The sequence below is a fragment of the Elgaria multicarinata genome, chromosome 4, assembly GCF_023053635.1.
Source record: "Elgaria multicarinata webbii isolate HBS135686 ecotype San Diego chromosome 4, rElgMul1.1.pri, whole genome shotgun sequence".
Lineage (NCBI taxonomy): Eukaryota > Metazoa > Chordata > Lepidosauria > Squamata > Anguidae > Elgaria > Elgaria multicarinata.
The window spans coordinates 59,400,746-59,420,457 of NC_086174.1; the positions used below are offsets into that span (position 1 = coordinate 59,400,746).

The 19,712-nt window shown below is 42.1% G+C and overlaps 1 protein-coding gene across 3 annotated transcripts in view; it reads right to left on the reverse strand.

Annotated features, from left to right (window-relative positions):
- The window catches only part of SLC35F3 (solute carrier family 35 member F3), a 146,972-nt gene that overhangs the window by 7,004 nt on the left and 120,256 nt on the right, over nucleotides 1-19,712 (reverse strand). For all 3 annotated transcript variants that reach the window (XM_063124376.1, XM_063124377.1, XM_063124378.1), the window contains 2 exons: nucleotides 9,017-9,236; nucleotides 5,209-5,334 (listed from right to left, as the gene is read on the reverse strand). In XM_063124376.1, coding sequence (XP_062980446.1) covers nucleotides 5,209-5,334; nucleotides 9,017-9,236 — 346 coding nt within the window. The remainder of the gene's footprint in view (nucleotides 1-5,208; nucleotides 5,335-9,016; nucleotides 9,237-19,712) is intronic.

The following is a 19,712-nucleotide window of genomic DNA, read 5'->3' on the forward strand; positions in this document are numbered from 1 at the left end:
GTCAGTTTTAACAAGTGCTCTTATTTAATTGTTTATTTGTTAAATTTATATCCTGTCTTCCTTCCAAAAAGCCCAAGGCAGGTTACATGGTCCTCCTCCTCCTCTCCATTTTATTCTCACCACAGCCCTGTGAGGTAGGTTAGACTGAGGCCAGATCTACACCTTGAGTCAAATCATTGTGAATGTGGAATAAAAAGCAGGAAGTAACACTATGAAAGTGGTATATGGAAATATGGAAAGTGGTATTAGTGCACTGCAATACTGCTATAATGATCTAGCATGAGAGTCAATGTCTGGCCCAAAGCCACTCAGTAAATTTCATTGCTAAGTGGGGATTAGAAGCTGGGTTTCCCCAATCCTAGTACAACACTCTTAACTACTGCATCACACTGGCTCATTTATTTCTGGTAAATACAGGGAGCTCATTTCAAGGTGCTTAGACAGACAATAAATAATAATAATAATAATAATAATAATAATAATAATAATTTTATTACCCGCCTCTCCCTCTGGATCAAGGCAGGGTACAACACTAAATAAAATATAATACAAAAGAGCATATAAAAACAATACAATATTAAAATAACAATCACAACATCTTAAAATTCTTAGGTTTAAAATTCATCTGGTATATCCCCTTCAAGTTATTAGTTCATTTCAGTTACATGCAAAATATTACGGCTACAATCCTAAGCATAGTTTGAAGTGAGTCCCGTTTCATTAGGATTGTTCTGAGTCAATGGGTTGGATCATACTAAGTTTTCTGCACTTAGTTGCCATTGACATCAACAGGACACGTCATGACTAATGTTTCACAGTGATTTCAATGGCACCTAAATGCAACTAATTTACTCTGAATCTACTTGATGAGTTTTAGACAGGGGTTTAATATTCAAATATTGTTTTTAGGTTCTTCCAAAGCACTTGCAAGTTTTCCTAACTTTGTGGATATGTCTCAGGTCACAACCATCATAGCTGTGGAATGGCAAATTGCTTTCCAATTAGGATGCTAACTCCACTTCACTCAATGTAGTTTTGTACTGAAACTTGCCTTCTCCTCAATGGGAAATGGAGCAGAGAAAGACCTAACATATTCCACTGAACAGCTTCTGACAGGAAGTAACAACCTTTACCCAACAGTGTTCTAAAGTCCATTGCCAGAGGTACGCTCTAGATTGCAAATGACAATTCTTCTGGCCTCTGGCTTTACTTTATTACAGGATATGGGCCTATATTGCCAGAGTGTCTACAAATTCTGTTGAGCTAGCAGCACCCACTGCTAGTACAACAGGAACTAGCACTTCCTAAAGTAACCCCAGAAATGAACAGAAACACTTGTTTCCGCAACTTGATAGGTCAGCAGAGCTTCCTTCGGTAAGCTCTGGTAACCTGCTCCATTCTGGAAACGTGTTTCTGCTGATTTCTGGTTGTTTCAAGAAGTGCTATCTTCCTCTTGCCCTAGTGGTAGGTCCCACTAGTGCGAAGGCAGCATAGAATACTGCCTACTGTTAAGAATGGATGTTGATTCATCCAAAACTTGACTTAAAATATTGACACTGAAAAAGGTGTTGCTGCCACTAGAAGATTATTTACATAGTTCATACTCCATTGCTTTGGAGATGAACAAATACTGTTATGACAATATTATTGTTATAACTTCAGCTTCCACAGTGGCTGATTTAGTACTGGGATGTAGAACCATACATGGGAGTATAAGGACCTCAAGAAAGAAGCACCACCTAACATGGGGAAATTGTGCTACAGACTTTGCTTTAGGCTCCAGTGTTGATCCTGGTAGTCCCTGAGCTCAGCACAGGCATTAATGCAGTTCCTGTGTGGCTTGTGACTGACATAGATGCTAACTCAGTATGCCTGTGATGCTTGGCTAGCACTGAGTTATATTGGTGCAGCCGTGTGTGCAGTGCAACTCTTCCCCTCATAACATATGCTAGTGCTATTATGCAAAATGGCACAGGACACTGAATAACTTAGGGCTTTGCCTCAGTACCTTCTACGGGGATGTTAGTGACGCTATTCCTATCCAAACTGATTTTTTAATCACTGCCTGTGATTGTAGTGGCTGCAGCGCATTACACTGCATTGCATTGCATTGTGACACCTCATCTAATTCAGTACACACTATAAGCAGAATAGGTGCACGCCATTACAGTGAACATTGGAGATGTGAGCAGTCTATTTTGAAGACTTATTTTCTTTGAGGTGATGCTCTAAAAAGACATTGAATGGCATGGTGAGGAACCATCTGCTCCTCCCATGTACTTCTCAGATGACTTGAGTGGAAGGCTGAAGAAAGTTCCTACTATGGAATATTAATGCACAGACCAATTTCTCCCTTGCTAAGAAGCATGTTTTGTATGGCTGATTGCTGTTAGAGAGGTCTCTGTTCTGTCTGCTGGCTCCTATTATCCCCCTCTTTTCACCACCCTCTCTTGTTTTAGTTTTTCCAACAGCATTCTGATTTAACACAAAAGAATGTCACAGACAGAACAGCAACAGAGGCATCTCTGAAGACAGCTCGTCACTGTATTTGGTCACTGTATTTATATTTTATGCTCTTTATGCAGAATCAGTTATGGACCAGAAGGTTTAACATTTGGATTCCAACTGTTTGTCTCCTAACACCTACAGGCAACCTGTCTAGTGGCTGTTTCCCAGGAAGATGGATAATTGGAAAAGGAGAATGGAAAGAGATTGTACCTATCAAATGCAGAGGAGGCTACAGCAAAGATTTTAAACCACCAGCTGGTGGCAGACATTTCTTTTCCATTACACACAGATGGAAGTGGCTGTTGTTCGCACTAAATGTATACACACAATGTAGGAAAACAACCCTGTTCTCTCTAAACCATGACTGAGTAGATTCCCAACAGTTACCATTCTTGCTACTCAGGATTGTTAATAATTTTGTATATTTTTATACCCTATTCTGAACAAATAAAGCTGTTACATTCTTTGAGATAAAAGCAGTAAGCCTATATACACCAGTAGCTGGGGAACATGGGCGGAAGGGTGCTGTTGCATCCGTGTCCTGCTTGTGAGTTCCTGGTTGACAGCTGGTTTGCCACTGTGTGAACAGAGTGCTGGACTAGATGGACCATTGGTCTGATCCAGCATGGCTTTTATGTCTTTCAACATAGCCTAGCACATCATTGTTATCATTATATTACATATTTCATAAAAACAACTAGGCCTTCATGTTTGGGAGATATAAAATGGAAAAGGAACCCATGCATTGTTTTCTTTCTATCATGAGGCCTCTGGGTAGAATCACTGTCATTTTAAAATTGTAGGTTGCCATTGAAGCATGGGTTGTCATTGCAATATGTGTTATCGTGTTGTTTGAACTCAGATGTACTAGCAAACCATGGTTTGTTAACCATGAACAACCCATGAAGAGAATTCATGGTTTGTTGTTGGGTTGTGAACTGTGGGTTGTTCATGGTTAACAAACCATGGTTTGTGATCGCAGCTGGGTTCAGACATGATAACCCATGTTTCAACAACAACCCACAGCCCATACCAAACCCATTCTCAATCCTTGAGTGTGAATTATTGTGTTGTCTGAACCCAACCAATGAGTAAGGAAATCTCCTTCACTCACCTTTCCTCCTCTCTCTCACCAGAAATAGAAGGGGATTTATCTGTCCCTGCTACAGATCACAACTAGTGAAGAAGATGCCTTCCCTAGCCATCCTCAAGGTTCCCTTCTAAGCATCTGGTGGCAAATGTTTTCTCACCCTACAAAACAATGAATGATGCTGTTTCACAGAGCTGAGTGTTAAGAATAGTGCCCCTTCAGCTCCTCTTATCACCTTTTCCTCTTGCACTCTACTGTGGTACAGGTATTGCCTGAGCATTTTTATAGTGTTGGGATATCAAATGTCAAAGAATCATAGAATCATAGAATAGCAGAGTTGGAAGGGGCCTACAAGGCCATCGAGTCCAACCCCCTGCTCAATGCAGGAATCCACCCTAAAGCATCCCTGACAGATGCTTGTCCAGCTGCCTCTTGAAGGCCTCTAGTGTGGGAGAGGCCACAACCTCACCAGGCAACTGATTCCATTGTCGTACTGTTCTAACAGTCAGGAAGTTTTTCCTGATGTCCAGCTGGAATCTGGCTTCCTTTAACTTGAGCCCGTTATTCCGTGTCCTGCACTCTGGGAGGATCGAGAAGAGATCCTGGCCCTCCTCTGTGTGACAACCTTTTAAGTATTTGAAGAGTGCTATCATGTCTCCCCTCAATCTTCTCTTCTCCAGACTAAACATGCCCAGTTCTTTCAGCCTCTCTTCATAGGGCTTTGTTTCCAGACCCCTGATCATCCTGGTTGCCCTCCTCTGAAAACGCTCCAGCTTGTCTGCATCCTTCTTGAATTGTGGAGCCCAGAACTGGACGCAATACTCTAGATGAGGCCTAACCAGGGCTGAATAGAGAGGAACCAGTACCTCACGTGATTTGGAAGCTATACTTCTATTAATGCAGCCCAAAATAGCATTTGCCTTTCTTGCAGCCATATCGCACTGTTGGCTCATATTCAGCTTGCGATCTACAACAATTCCAAGATCCTTCTCGTTTGTAGTATTGATGAGCCAAGTATCCCCCATCTTGTAACTGTGCCTTTGGTTTCTATTTCCTAAATGTAGAACTTGGCATTTATCCCTATTAAATTTCATTCTGTTGTTTTCAGCCCACCACTCTAGCCTATCAAGATCACTTTGAAGTTTGTTTCTGTCTTCCAGGGTATTAGCTATCCCACCCAATTTTGTGTCATCTGCAAATTTGATAAGCGTTCAATGCACCTCCTTGTCCAAATCATTAATAAAAATGTTGAAGAGCACTGGGCCCAGGACTGAGCCCTGCGGCACCCCACTCGTTGCCTCTCCCCAGTTTGAGAAGGTTCCATTGATAAGTACTCTTTGAGTCCGATTCTGTAGCCAACTGTGAATCCACCTAATATTTGTTCCATCTAGCCCACTTTTAGCTAGTTTGTTAATCAGAATATTTTGTCATTTTACTCCTGTGTAGAACTGCACTGTAGAACTGTACTTTGGTATAAACAGACGGAAAACATGGAATCTGTACTGGAAGAACTGATTGAAAGAGGGGCGTGAACACATTCAGTAGTCTAATACTTGACAGTAGGACACAAGATTGGCACTTACACATTGATGAAGCTGGAGCACACATACCTTGTACAGGGCTGACATTGAGGCGGATCCCACAACAAGTGCTATTCCAATAACTGAATGACTGTGGAATCCATCAGCATAAGTCATCATGACTATCCCTGCTATAGCAAGTATAGCAGCCACAATCTGTTTGGATACATAGAAGCAGCATGTTAGTGTTCTCTGAGGTGCAAGTGATATACTTAATGCCCGCTTTAACACAGAAGGTACCATATAATTTTATCTTTTGTAGGACTGTAACCAGGATTAAGAATTTTTCTATAGTAATAATTGGTATTAAGAAAACATTACAGCCAATTAAAATCAAAACAGCTTCTAGTGAAGAACAGTTATGAAGATACTGTTGGTGCTTCTAGAAGGAGGGCTCCTAGCAGTGATCATCAAAAGGCTTTCATTGCACAACTATCCGTCTTTTCTTCCTTAATTTGTTTTCCTGGTAAGAAAAAAGACAGAAACAGTGGTGGGAAAACACCACTGCAAATGGAAAATGATGATATCTGGACCCCTGTAAAATTCTGTGAATGAGGCAGTGCAGTTGCATAATAAAGTCCTTAACTGGAAGCACCTAAAGTCAGATCCTAGCAGAGCAAGCCAAAGTTTTATTCTTCAACAGTACAATCTCACTGGAAAATGCTACGGTCACTAACAGCATATTGATTCACACTCTGTAGTTGGAGGTGCCATGCTACATGATAAGCAAACTACAGGGTATGGCAATCATTAGTACAACAGAAAGTATGAACATCTCAGTTGTATCCTTATATACCACATGCCCCATCATGCCCCATTATTGACTAATTTATCTCTGGACTTTTGTGTGTACTATCTGAAAGTATAAATGCATATAGCATTCATCCCTCAGATAGGGGATTGAAAGTAGATTTTAAGGTAAGTCCTGGGGATCAGAGTTTTGAATGTGCTTATTTCAGAAATGTGAAAATTTTGGTCATAAGATTATTATAAATTTAAAGCTATTTGTTATGTGTACACATGAACTGGGCTGCCTTGTCATTAATAATCTTTCCTTCTAGTAGAGAGCTTAAAATTAAGGGCTGAGTGCCTTTCAGGCTGGAAGCAAAACAGGGGCACCCAAAAATACGTTATTGGTTTCTGCATACTTGTAATGGTCCCTCAGTAAACAAAATATATTCATTTTTTTTAAAAAAAAATAAAGCGTGCAATCCAATTGTGTCCTTCTATTAATGGAACTACTTTCATCAGTGGAACAGGGAGGGGTGATTCCCCCTCCCCACTGCAGTATCTCAGTCCCACTGAAAATCTGCAGTGGAAGGTTGGGGTACCCTCTGGAACAGATTTTGGGAGCATGGGGGCTGCAGTGAGGAAGAGTGGAGGCAAACATTTGCTGCTGAAATATTGGATTCTGCCCAAACATTTTTAAAAAGCTCAAGACAACTCAATAGGGAGCTGTTCATAGGGATGTCACTTGTCAGGGGTTGAGAAGAGTGAATTGGCCCTGCTCTCAAGCCCATAACAGCTAATAGTAAGTACCTTTGACATGGGATTAGGGTTGGGGCAGGGATCTGTGCCGTGAGTTTACAAAATGTCCCTTCCTGCATTAGATACTGACCTAGCTGGATCAACAGGCAGCATTATATGTTCTTATCTTGAAGTGATATAAACACTGATTTACAGGAATCATGTCAAAATACCACCGTTAAACGCAATACCAAACATCTCCCTCAGTAAAAACTATATGTGCAGTGCTTGAATTCTGAAAGTGCATTTTTAATCAGAGGGAAAGAGGCTTACTTCTGCACATGCTAAAATTAGTGCAAGCTTTTTACCATTGACTCAGGGGAAGGCTGAACCAAGGCTGTCTTCCAGGAGATGGAAGTAATGTCAATTCAGCTTTATAAAGACTGTTACAGCTTTCAATCAATCAACTTTGGCACCATCATCCCCATTGACTTCACTGAAACTTTCTTCCAAGAAGAGGGGATTACAGCTAAAGTAGTCTCCTATCCAAGCACTTTGGCAGCTTAGGAAAGACGAATTTTTGCTTAGCTTCAGCATATAAGAGAGATAGTTCCTTAGGAGACAGCTTGACCTGAGTCTGTGGTTGGTGTCCATCATGATTATGCATGACTGAAGTCTCAATAGAGCACAAACCATCCCCATGAAATAAGACCTTATTTATCAGGCAGCTTCTTTCCACTGGAACCATGCACTTTCAGTGAAAGACAGACAATGCTTAGCAGGCATTGATTTTCAAGGTATAGTGTTCAGCTGATTTTCCTAACAAGAGATTATTTGAGAACTGTGTTTACTACTGGTTTTCTGACAAGTCAGCTTTTGCCAGTCAACATTTGTAGAAAATAAGTGGAAGGAGCACAAACTAAAATTCCTAGATTCATCCTCCTATTCACTCCCAAAAAAAACACTGGCTGAGCAAAAAAAAAAGTATGCTCAGAAAGGTATCCCCCCTCCCCCCCCCGGCTGCTTGGAAACCACCTTTGCTCAGTGGATTTAGGCAGTAATTGGTTAACCTTGGGATAAAGTTTCTCTGCAAAGAAACTTCTGGATCGTACAGAGAGCCTCCATGGAGACAGGAGGTTCTCCTCTTCAGAAAGTCACCTTCCACAAGCAGAAGGCGGTGGAAATGTGTGGAGGGGGAAAGGCTGGCATGCTCCCTCTCCTCAAGTTTCATCTAACTGGTTTAGCATTGTCGTATGATTGGTGTTCATATTACACAGCCCTAGTGACTAATCCCACATGTAGGTTCTGAACACACAAACCATACCCATCATGTACAGCACCTACCGTCATGTTCCCAGGCTCAGATGGCCCACCATCACCCCAAGAAGGACTCTGATGAGACACTAGTCACCTCGCTTCAGGGAGAACCCTCAGCAACTCCTTATATACCTTCTCAGTCTAAGAACATGGCCCTCCCCGTAACCTCAGACTCTGAGCATGACTCTTCCCACAGCTTCTCCTGTCCCTCAGCCATGCAGGAACCTGAGGCTACAGAAATTACCAGAGACCCTTTGAGAACTGCAGCCAGCCTCCAGCCGGGGTGAAACCTATGAAATGCCTGATCTTGCCAGCCTTCTTGACTCAGTTAGCTACAGTCTCTTGCTGGGACAATAACTGTCCTTCTGAAGGAATACTCCAGCCAGTATCCACTGCAGTCCACTGTCCTGACAGTGCTCTTCCTGACATGTGACAGAACCAGCTGTGAGTGCTTGTGTTGTAAGCCACTTTCTCTGGGCCTCCAGCCTAGCCAGGATACCTCCTTGCCTAGGCCCCTGCATAGACAGAAACTCTTAACATGTAGTAGGTGGGTATGATGAGGATATCAAGCCAGCTGATACAATCCCGCCTCCCTGTTCTAATGTAGATTTGTACACTACAGTTAGGGCTGAATTTTACACTTAAGAACTGAATAAACATAAAATCTTATTAAAATATGCACATCAGTAGTACTGTTTGCAAAGCCGAAAGTTTAAATTTTGGCTCTAGGAGCCTTCACTTAATAAAAACCCCATCACCAATGCTGTCAACAAATATGAAAAGTGGTATGCATAAGAACATCTACATGTTTGAGGCAAGATAAATTAAGCAGTTTTAAAAGGAAGAAGTTCTATGAATGCCAAGGCTAAGCTACACTGATTGTGTTTGGAAATGAGCATTCAAACTTCTAGGAAAGGAAACTTGAAGAGCTACTTTAGACCATAACATGCAATCTGTTTTAGGGACATTTTCCCATTAGGGAAACTATGGGAAATAGATTTTTTAAAAAAAGGTTGATGGTAATGGTAGCAAAAAGAGATTGTTCATCACTTACCCTCACTCCCATGAATCTGTCCCTGAGAACGATCCATGAAAGCAAGAACACAAAAGCTTTGTTGCAGCAGAACAAAACGGAGACATCCGTAGTGTTTATTTTTTTTATTGCATGTAAGTACAGGTAGTTTGTGAGAGTCCAAAGAACGCCAAAAGGTGCTGCCTTGGTAAAAAATGCCTTTAAAGTCAAGCCATTGTCTCCGAAAAACCGACAGCACTCCCTAAAACAAAAACAAAAAACGTTATTAGACTCTGCAGGAAACATAAAGAACAAAGTATCTTGTGGCACTTTAAAGACTAATGTATTGAGTATCAGCTCCATTGCTCTCGAATGTGGAATCAAACCAAACACTGGCTTAAACCATTAAGGGAGAGCCTTAATTTTTTACTTGTAAGCTTTTGCAAACCTGAACTGGAACTGAACTGAACAATAACATTCAGGTTACTGGATCAGACAAAGAGTTAGATTAAAAAAGATACTATGTCCTTCCAAATGCCCCCACTGTCAACTTCATAGCAGAAGTATTAGATATACATTGAAGCATATCTGGAAGAATTTATTACATGTGGGATTCATTTGGTATTCTCTGCCCTGTTGTGGGACTAACATAATGGCTACCAGGTGAGATGTGATTACAGGAACCCAACATTATCAGGAACAAACAGTTCAGAGGCCAAAAAGAATGACATAATAAAAATGTATAATAAATAGACATTAAATAAATAAATAAATAAATAAGCTGAATAAGTGCCAGCTTTGACAATGTTTCTGTTTTAAACTACTTTTTTTTAATTAACACACACACACACAAACATACACAGTACCTCCAGGACAAAGGTTAACATCTGTGAATGTACAGAGAGGGACTGTACACAATATATTCATAAAAAAACCCAAAAGCATCAGCAGTTAAAATACGAGCAGGGAATCTGAGGTCCTCTAGATACTGTTGGTTTCTGAACTCCCATCAGCCCTAGCAAGCATGGCAAATGGTCAAGGTTGATGGGAGTTGTAGTCCAACATCTGGAGCATCACAGATTCCCCATCCCTGAGTAAAAACATCAAAAGTCAGCTGAAACTTCCAACAATATTTAAAGTTAAAAAAGAGCATATCAAAGCTTAAAAAACAGCTGGAATAAAAGTGTCATTACAAATCTTTTAAAGATAGGGTGTAATTCAGAAGCCCATGAAACACAAACAATATTTCTGTAGTTTATTGTTACATAGGTAGCTCATGGTCATCTTAATTCAAATTATAGAATTCCCTAGTGCCCTAAAACAGTCAGCTATAAGGCTCAAATCTTAAAAAGAGTCCCTGTGACATCAGCTGAGATTATGACTGTGATATCAGTACAGTTGAGCCAATAGCAGCCAGGAGTGGTGGAACCTATAAGCCTGGTGAAGGCCACTCAAGATATCGAACTAGGACTGATAATTAAGAGAGGAGCTCAAAAGAGAGGTCAGCAGTCTGGACTGGTGTTCAAATGCCCCCCTTAGCTAATATACATCACAGTCCAGGATATTAAGCAGTATTAAAAAAGAAAAAATTAAATGCCCAAGTAGGTTCCAGAAATGCTCCCCTCAAAGTAAGAGATGATCTTCACTTTCCCGTTTCCCCTTTTTATGTTGTAAATTACATTACACATCTTTATGTGAACGCAGTCAAATTTGAAGACGGAGCAAACTTCCTTGAAATGTAAATCACACAAATAGCTCTTCATTGCAAAGTGGGTCCAAAAGAATGGCAGTAAAATTAATTTTATAAGGGAACAGAACAAGAAAGGTTGCTGCTTAAATTCTTGCATGAACAAAAGGCCCCCAAATTCCAATATTACAGAATAAGTGCCAGATACCGTTTGTGATAAAGCTCCTTAATTGTATAGCTAGGTCACCAAGGCATGAGACCCACTTATTCCTGCACTATTAACATGCCACATTTGGAACAGTCTATTAAATATTTCTTTAGTTGCTGGTTTTTTGTGGGTTTTTTTTTTACTCTTGTAGATTGGTGCCAAGTAATTTTGCATTAGTACTAAAAGGTAGGTTGCGGGAAGCTGGGAAGGCAGGGCAGAGGGTGAGCTCGATGAGCCAAATGGCCGCTAGTACTGGGCTTTTTTCAGCCAGAAAGCCCGCACTCCCTCCTGCAATAAAGATTTAGCATTCCCACCCCGCCTCTGCGATGTTGTTCATTTGAGGGAATGAGCAGCAAAGGCAACGCTGTCAAGACACGGCCCTTGTCTCCCAAAAGGGGTCAACAGGAAAATTGCCAATAAGGTCCAAAGGGAAAGGAAAAGTCTTCCTTGTTGGGAAATATGAGGAATTTACTGCAGTGTAGGCAAAATGCCAACATCATAGTAATAAGATGCAGCAACATTTCCAGTCATTCAGAGAGCAGAGCATTCAAGTGAATACCTAACCAACAACTCTCTTTCTGAGGAGTGCCATTCCTTTGGGAGAGCTCACTAAAGACCTCTTCAGAAGATTAAACAAAATTGAGTGCCAGCAGATATCCTGTCCAAGAGTAATGGAAAGATAACCATGCTGCAGGGAAAAGAGTCCTATGCTAATCACTCTGTCTCCCTTTTTGCTTTTGCTTTTAAAGCAAGGGGGATGGTTAATGAAAGACTGGAGCAGGTCTTTCCCTAGACAAGAACAGAAACAAATGTTCATGGAATAGTGAGGCACTTGTGTATGAGGAGGGAGAAACCTAGCCTTGCTACTGTCTGCCACATTTTACACAAGTGATGCACCAATAAGTGCTACCAATAAGGAAAGATGCATGGATTCCATGCCAAAACTCAGTGGCAATTGTCCAATTCTGTTCAAGAATGGTTAAGCCCCTTTAAATATTTTAAAATATTCCCTAATGAATTATAATACCCATGAGCTCCCTGACTTTTCAAGCCTCTTCTATTACATGTTTTTGTGAAAGTTAACCTGATCTGGTCGCTAAATAGCCAAAACCTAAAATGGAGTCATTATTATATGCCCTGTGTGCTTTGGTTCAGAATAATGCAATGTCCAGCATATGACTTGCTATGCTCTGGGTAGAGACATACTGTAACGTTTTGTAATTACAAAATGAGGATTGCCAACTTTTTACTGCCTCTGTGCTGTTAAGCGCAGTCTGACACACATAAGTTAAGTAGGCAAAACATTCCCATACTTTATCTCCATGCCAGAAAAAGCTTAACTTGCTTAATTTGTGCACAGCAGGCTGCTGTTTTCTAGACCTATCAGGAACAGGACTAGAAAAAAATTGGCAACTTTATTTATTTACAATATTTATATACTGCTCCATATCTAAAATAGATTCCAGAGCAGTGGATATAGGAATAAAACAGTAAAAAAGAAAGAAAGAATAAAGCAGCAAATTAAAATTGTTTAATTTAAAACAAAATACCAATAAAATCAGTGGCTGGTCACTTGAGATGCAGAGCAGCTTGTTTTTTGTCTGGTGAAACAACCCATGAACAATCCATGGTTCTGGGTTCACACGCAACAACCACCCGTGGTTTAAACAACCTGGAGTTCACAACCCAACACCAACCTATAGCTGTGTTCAGACAACACAATAACCATCAGTGGGTTTAGTAGTCAACTGTCTCTTGAATGGTCAACGGTTGGTATTTGTGCCATCTGTAGGGCAAAAACCACCCCACAGTTGACTTTTTCATCAAAAAAACCAATGGAGAAACACAACCAGCTGCAGAGTTTACTAGTTGCACAACCGGTGATTACTGTGTTGTCCAAATTGAACCAGTGGAGTTTTTTGATCCATTGAGTTGACTTTTTCACCTGGCTACAGAGTTCTCAGGCAAGAGCAGCTAAAACTGAGCTAGCTGCTCTGCTACAGACAGCACAACTCACAGAGGCTGCTGGGATAGCACCGGGAGGACTGTGGGAGGAGGTAGAGTGGGGAGAGGGGCAGGGGCTGTGTCAGTCAAATGCCAGGTTGACTATTAGTCCACTCAACGCCAGCCCCATCCACCCACAGTTGTGTAGGAACATGTGTGGAGAGTACTCGCAAAAACAACAACTGTGAGTTGACTAATCCACCCACCATTGACTAATGCATTGTCTGAACGCAGCCCATGAGATCTCTTTCTTGGCTGTTTGTGGTCAGCAAACCATGGTTTGTTAGCACAGTCATATCCATATATGACAACCAAGAATTCAGAAACCCGTATCATGGATTAGCATTATGCGCAAACCAAATCTATATTGTTCTAATGATCTAGCATGCGGGGGGAAAAATCAGTTTTATACTGGCAAGGTAGTTTTACATGGAGTGCTTTATTAGGAACTATCACTCCACTTATGGGGAAAACTGAGGGCTGTTGAGGAAAGGCATTCCTCATTCAGCTGGGATTATGGGCCTTGCTAGACAAGGTTTTAGCGCGCTGTGAAGCCTGGTTTCCCTGCTGTGCATCCAGATGACGCACAGGGGAATCCGGGGTCAGGCCATGCTGAGACCTCATTTGAACCGCCATAAGCGAAATTGCTTATAGGGCGGTTTTTTCCGCAGTCCCGGCCTGAGGCCAGGACTGCAGAAGGTCTAGCAGGGTCCGTGGCTTTTTTCGGCTACTCGCTTACTCGCAAGTAGCCGGGAAAAGCCACGGACTGGGCATAGCGCTCATACGAGCGCTGTGCCCATCGGGCCGGGGGGGGAGATAGGGGGGAAAGGCCGGACCGGCAGGAGAGGGGGATGGTGGAGGGCGGCACAGACATCGGGGGCGGGGGGATGGTGGAGGGCGGCACAGACATCGGGGGCGGGGGGGATGGCGGAGGGCGGCGCAGACATCGGGGACGGGGGGATGGCGGCGCAGACATCAGGGACGGGGAGGGAGGGAGGGAGGGGAAGAAGTGGGCAAGGGGGCATGGGGGGATCAGGAGCGGGTGGGGGGCTTAATTAAAAAAAAAACCACTTACCTTGTCTGGAGTCTTCGGGGCGCACGTGGCCCCTTTAACACAAAAAAAAATGGCCGACGCTGCAGGGCTTCCAGAGTCCCTGTGCGTCGTGCGTGTAGGAGGCGGGGCGGTGCGCGCTAAAGTTACCACGCCATCGCCCCGCCTCCCTGCCGGCTTATCTGGCTAGTCTAGCAAGGCCCTATGTAGCAACAATGGATCTCTCTCCTGCAAACAAAACCTAATCTTTTGCACGTTTTCAATATTCTGTCACCTGAGACACAGCAGGAGTAGCTTTTTTTCTTTCAACTCAACTAACAGAAAGGAAGATGTTATGCATTCTTCCCTAAAGTTCAACAGATATAGCCACAGGCAGCCTCAGAGCACTGTGCTCTAAGATGCTCTTAGACTGTATATCTTATCAGCAATACAACAGCTGTCAAGTAGTACTTTGTCCTGCATTACCAATAGAGAGGGTCCCTGTTGTTTGGCACAGAGCAGCATGAGCAACTTCGGCCATTTTAGAAAGGGTACCAAAATATAGGGCAAACTCTTGATCTCAAGTAATCCGCAATATCATAACAACAGCTATTAAAACACAACTATTTAAAATGTCATGATGGCAGGGGTGGCTAGCAAAGAAGAGTTTTATTAGCCTCTTTTCTGTAAATTCCTAGGTCTGCCCACAATTACAGATGATTTTGACATGAAGTAATGCATTTTGGAAATATCCCCCAAGCACACATATATAGGGTTCAAAGTATGCTACATTTAACTAAATTTACTTCCAAGTCTGCTTAGAAATGCAGTCTTTATGAACTGAAAGGTTGCTACCTCTTTGGTAACACTGGACAATGTTGGTCAGTACGATGCTTTATTTTATGACAATCCATTACTATAAATACTTGTTCAAACATCATCATAAGAAACCCAGAGACTAGCAGATCACAACATCACTAGACTTCATATAATTCAACCTCATTTGTTATTAGGTTTTGATACAATGTGAAAATGAAAAGAAAAGTGGGTTTACTTATTTGAAGCATTTTTACCCCACTCTTCAGCTGAAAAAAGTTCCCAGAGAGGCTTACAAAGATCAATAATAAGACAGTCCCTTCCCTCAGATTTACAATCTAAAAGACATGACAAAAAGGCATTGTGGGGCCTAACAATAATGACTTACCTTGCAAAATTACAACTACTAAATAGAGTATGTGATGCGCACTGAATACTTGAATTCTACAAATTCTGTAAAACAAAAGGGCTATTTCTTCTTGTGTTCTTAAAGTTAAAATTTCTAATTCAGTATAGTCCTCCCAACCTCTGAGAAACTGTTTTTCATCTGCTAAAAATAACTTTTTTCAAGGAACAAACCAACCAACCACATGAGATATGGAAGGATTATCATCAAATATGGCTGCCAGGTCTCCAGCTTTGGCTCAGGTTTTGGGGTCTATTCTCAGGGCAGTGACTACCTTTGAATCTGGGGTTTTGCAGCAATTTTATTCTAAAACAGATTTATTATTTTTCAGTTGTGGTGTCAACTTTCACAATCTATTCTTTAAATCCATAGTTGTTTCTCCAATCAGCTTTTACTGATGCCAATTATCTTTTCTTCTTGGCTGCAGGAATCTCTTTCCCACCTTCAGCTTGCATTTGTAGGATAAGGAGGGATCATCCTTCCCTGCTCCTGGGATCCCCTGTGTGTCATGTGGATGCACAGGGAAGATCCTGGGATATAGGCCTGGTCTAACCACAGCCTAAGAGACCGTTATCACAAGAACGATTCAATCACAGAATGGAAGACAGAACTCTCTCTCTCTCTCTCTCTCTCACACACACACACACACGCACACAGGGTCAGTGGGTGCTGGTGATGGGAGAGAACGTTTTGGCAATATGAATGTGCTGCTCATATGATGCCTGTCTTATTTATCTGCCTCTGTTGCTTTTGTGGAACTTCTCAGAGGTGACTTGTGAGGGCCTTTAATTTTCCTGTTTAGTTGCTGTGCCATTGGAGCAGATCTTTAGCTTGTTGGCTCCCTTGCACGGAAAAAAGGAAGGTTTCCCCACAATGTGAGGTTTCTTGTAGTTTGTTAGTTTAATTTCATCCTTAAAAACAGCATTATCTAAAAATGGCATTGGAACTGCAAGCCAATCGATGTCTATCCAGAAGTAATACTTCCAGGCAAATACGTACAGGATTGCAGCCTGACTCAGATATATTTGAATTTTACCAACTCTTGTGATCCAAAGTTGTTTCATAAGAGTATGAGTAATTGCATGTGGTGTTCAGTTGCAATCCCTATCCTGCAAGCTGAAGGTGGGAAAGAGGTTCCTGCAGCCAAGAAGGAAAGAGAATTGTCATCAGTAAAAGTTGATTGGAGAAACAACTATGGATTTAAAGAATAGATTGTGAAAGTTGACACCACAACTGCAAAGCGCAGACACTGTTATTGTATCTTTAGTTAAAAATGATGTCAAGGCAATACAAAAGCATCTGGGAAGTGAAATATGCATTAAAAAGGACAGTGAGAGGCAGGATGCTGCCTTGTCTTCCTTCTTTCCAAAGACTCACGAGTTCAGAGGCTCTCAACATTGCTGCTGTAGAAGCTGGCAGCGCGGACTGTGCTGTCAGGCACCAGACTGCTGAACAAAACTTGCGTCAACAATGTTTGATGACTCTGCTCTTGCCAAGAAAATGTACTGTGGGTGAACCAAGGCAAAGTGTATAACAGAAAATAAGCTTGGATCAAAATCAGCTGAAAATGTTGTGCAGGTACTGGGCGGCCATCCAACTAAAATATCATTTCTCTATTGCCACTGATGCCTCTAATAAGGGCAACCATAACATGTTTCCTGACGCTGTGCAGTAATTTGATGCTGACCTTGGAATCCAGAAGAAAGTGCTGCCTTTTATGAGCTACCATGAGAGGATGCTGTTGGCATCAAGGACAACAGCATGATCTTGGGTTATCTTTTGAAAACACAGGCGCTTATACAGCAGACAGTACTTCTATAAATGATGGTGCAAAGTAATCGTATTCCAAATACTGAAAACGCACAAGAGTTCTCTTGTCAAGGCCAAGTGTTATTGCCATGTGCTCCACCATGCTGCCGTATGTGCCTGTTTAAAGATCAGGTACAACGTGGAGATGCTTGTTCATAAAGTTGTGCTGAATTCTTCTGGAGCATCTTTAAAACCAAGAAAATCAAGGAATGTATCAAGGAGCTTGGCAAAGAGTTCCATACATTTTTCAGCCATGGAAACATTTGGTCTCTCTACGTAGAAAACAATAGTATTGGAACTCAGAGTCTGGGTTTGGACGATCACTAGGGGTGGGTAGGGGGAGAAACCATTGTGGCTTTTCCCCTGTCATTTACATAATTACCTGCGCTGCAGCATGGGTTAGTGTGTCATCTGAATCCAGCGCGTGGTGCAGTGGGGGTGGCTTCATACCCATCCTACAACTCACAGCTTGCAGTAGGGGTTGTAGGTTAGATACAAAGCCACACCCACATGCCAACATGCACCAGAGCATGGGCAATTATATAATTGATGGGTGAGTGCACAGCATGCACAGGGGTGGGGGGAAAGCTACAACGGCCTCTCCCCCCACCCCCAATTGTCTGAACACCCCGTGTGTGTCCAAAGAGCAGCATTCTCTTCCATAGGAATGGTATACAGTGTTTCATCTTCCTATTGAGAATGCTGGGATTTGTAAGCATAGAAACATAGGAATCTGCCATATATTGAGTCAGACTACTGGTCCATCTAGTCCAGTACTTGTGACACTGACAGGGAACAGCTCTCCAGGGTTTCAGGCAAGATTCTTTCCTAGCTCCAAGTGGAGATGTTTGGGATTGAAGTGGGACCATTGGTATGCATGTGCTTATACCACTGAATTATGGCCCCTTTCCATCTACTCACCTTCAGAACATGATGCTTCATGACAACTTGAAACACACCTGCCACCTCTTTCCCCCACCATCCTCTTCTGCCCAAGGGCAAGTTTCCTGGGAATCCTTGGAGCAGGGGAGGGAAAGGAGGCAACTTGCAGGGTTTTGGTAAGCAGAGCCTTGCATTTGTGAGTGCACCTGTTCGAATACTTGTGGCCTCCTTAGAGAGAACAGAGGAACACTGGGGAAAAAATCTTCCATAAAGTGAATATTTAAAATAGTTTTTATTTGCATTGATGCTAAATAAATATCTGGCTCTTTAAAAGTTCATTTGTGGAGTGTATATTTTAGAAACTAGCCAAAAAGAAAAAGAGGAGGAGGAGGATTTGTGTAAATATGGGAAGAGCAGTACTGCATGAAAGGTAGCAGTATAGGTTTATTTTTTTCTTTTCGATGTGCAGACTTTATCATCACACACACACACACACACACACACACACAGAGACAGAGAGAGAGAGAGAGAGAGAAGCAGTACATAGCATAATATCCAATTTATTAAGATCAGCGTGAACTGGGAGTAAGCTACACTGAACACAGAGGTGGTCCCTTCTGACTGCATAGACTCAACATGTAAAACACATCGAGATTTAACTAAAGAGCTTCAGCCTGCTGAAATACAACTGTTAACTTTTAATTAGAAAGGCAAACAAACTTGCAAAGAAGTGGTACTATTTAAACATCTAGTATGAAGTAGGAATTCAATCAAAGGAAATATTTAACCGTTGCTTTATTGTTTTCCGCATTCTCTGACTTCTTATATGCGAATGTATCACAAACAACAGTCAAACCTGAAAGCCTCATTGTCACTTTATTCACTTGCAGGAGCAAGGTTGATCCATCAGCCACTCTGGTGTTCACCATTCCTGCTCTGAAAAAAGTCTCAGAGCTGCGGTTCTCTGTATTCTCCTCCACTGTACCACTGATGAATAGTAAATGCAGGGCCAATGGCTATTTGCATTTTTCATAACCTACGCTGCCCAATAGCCCCACTGTCCTTCCCAATTCCAGCCCCACATTTTGAGACAACAGCTATGAACATTTTTTTAAAAAACTTAAAGGCATTTTAAATAATTTTTTTTTACATGACTCATAACAAGGATATACAAAAAATAATTTTTAAAAAATCTACCAATAGCTACTATGACTATATGATTATTTACAAAGGGCGTATCTACACCTTAGGGTGTAGAGTGGTGGGGGGAGGATCACGGACTTACCTGCTTCCACGATCCTGCCCCAGCGTCTTGACAGCCCTGCGACGTCCCGGAAAGCAAGAGGGATGTCGCAGCCACCTTTTTTAAAAAATGGGAGACAGAGCGCAATTGCGCTCCTCTGCAAAAGTAAGTTAAAAAGCAACAATGAACCTGCTCCCCCCTCATGGGTATGGAGCCTTCTTGTACAGCTCCATGCCCGTTTTCGGGGCCCTGCTACTTGCAGGGAGGAAAGGAAGAGGCAGGAACTATGGCCACACTGCCTGCAGTCCGCGGGATGCTCCTAGAACTGGGGGAAACATCAGGTTTTCTGTAGTTCCTGATATCCTGTGGAAAGCCTGTGGCCATCCCTGCTTGCCCCCAGCATTCCCTGTGTGTTATATAGATGCACAGGGACCCACACATGACTAGCCTGAATTTAATGGCTGGTGTAGACATGCCCAAAGTTACAACAAACCTGGTTGAATTATCTGTAAATTCTGCCCTAATGTAGCCAATCGGATGTGTCTTACATCTGTCCCTTTCGTTGTTACATTGGTCTGCATATTGGAAAGTGTTTTGGGGAAAAGAGCTTATGCACATATGAACTGTGCATAGACTCCATCCACACAACTGGG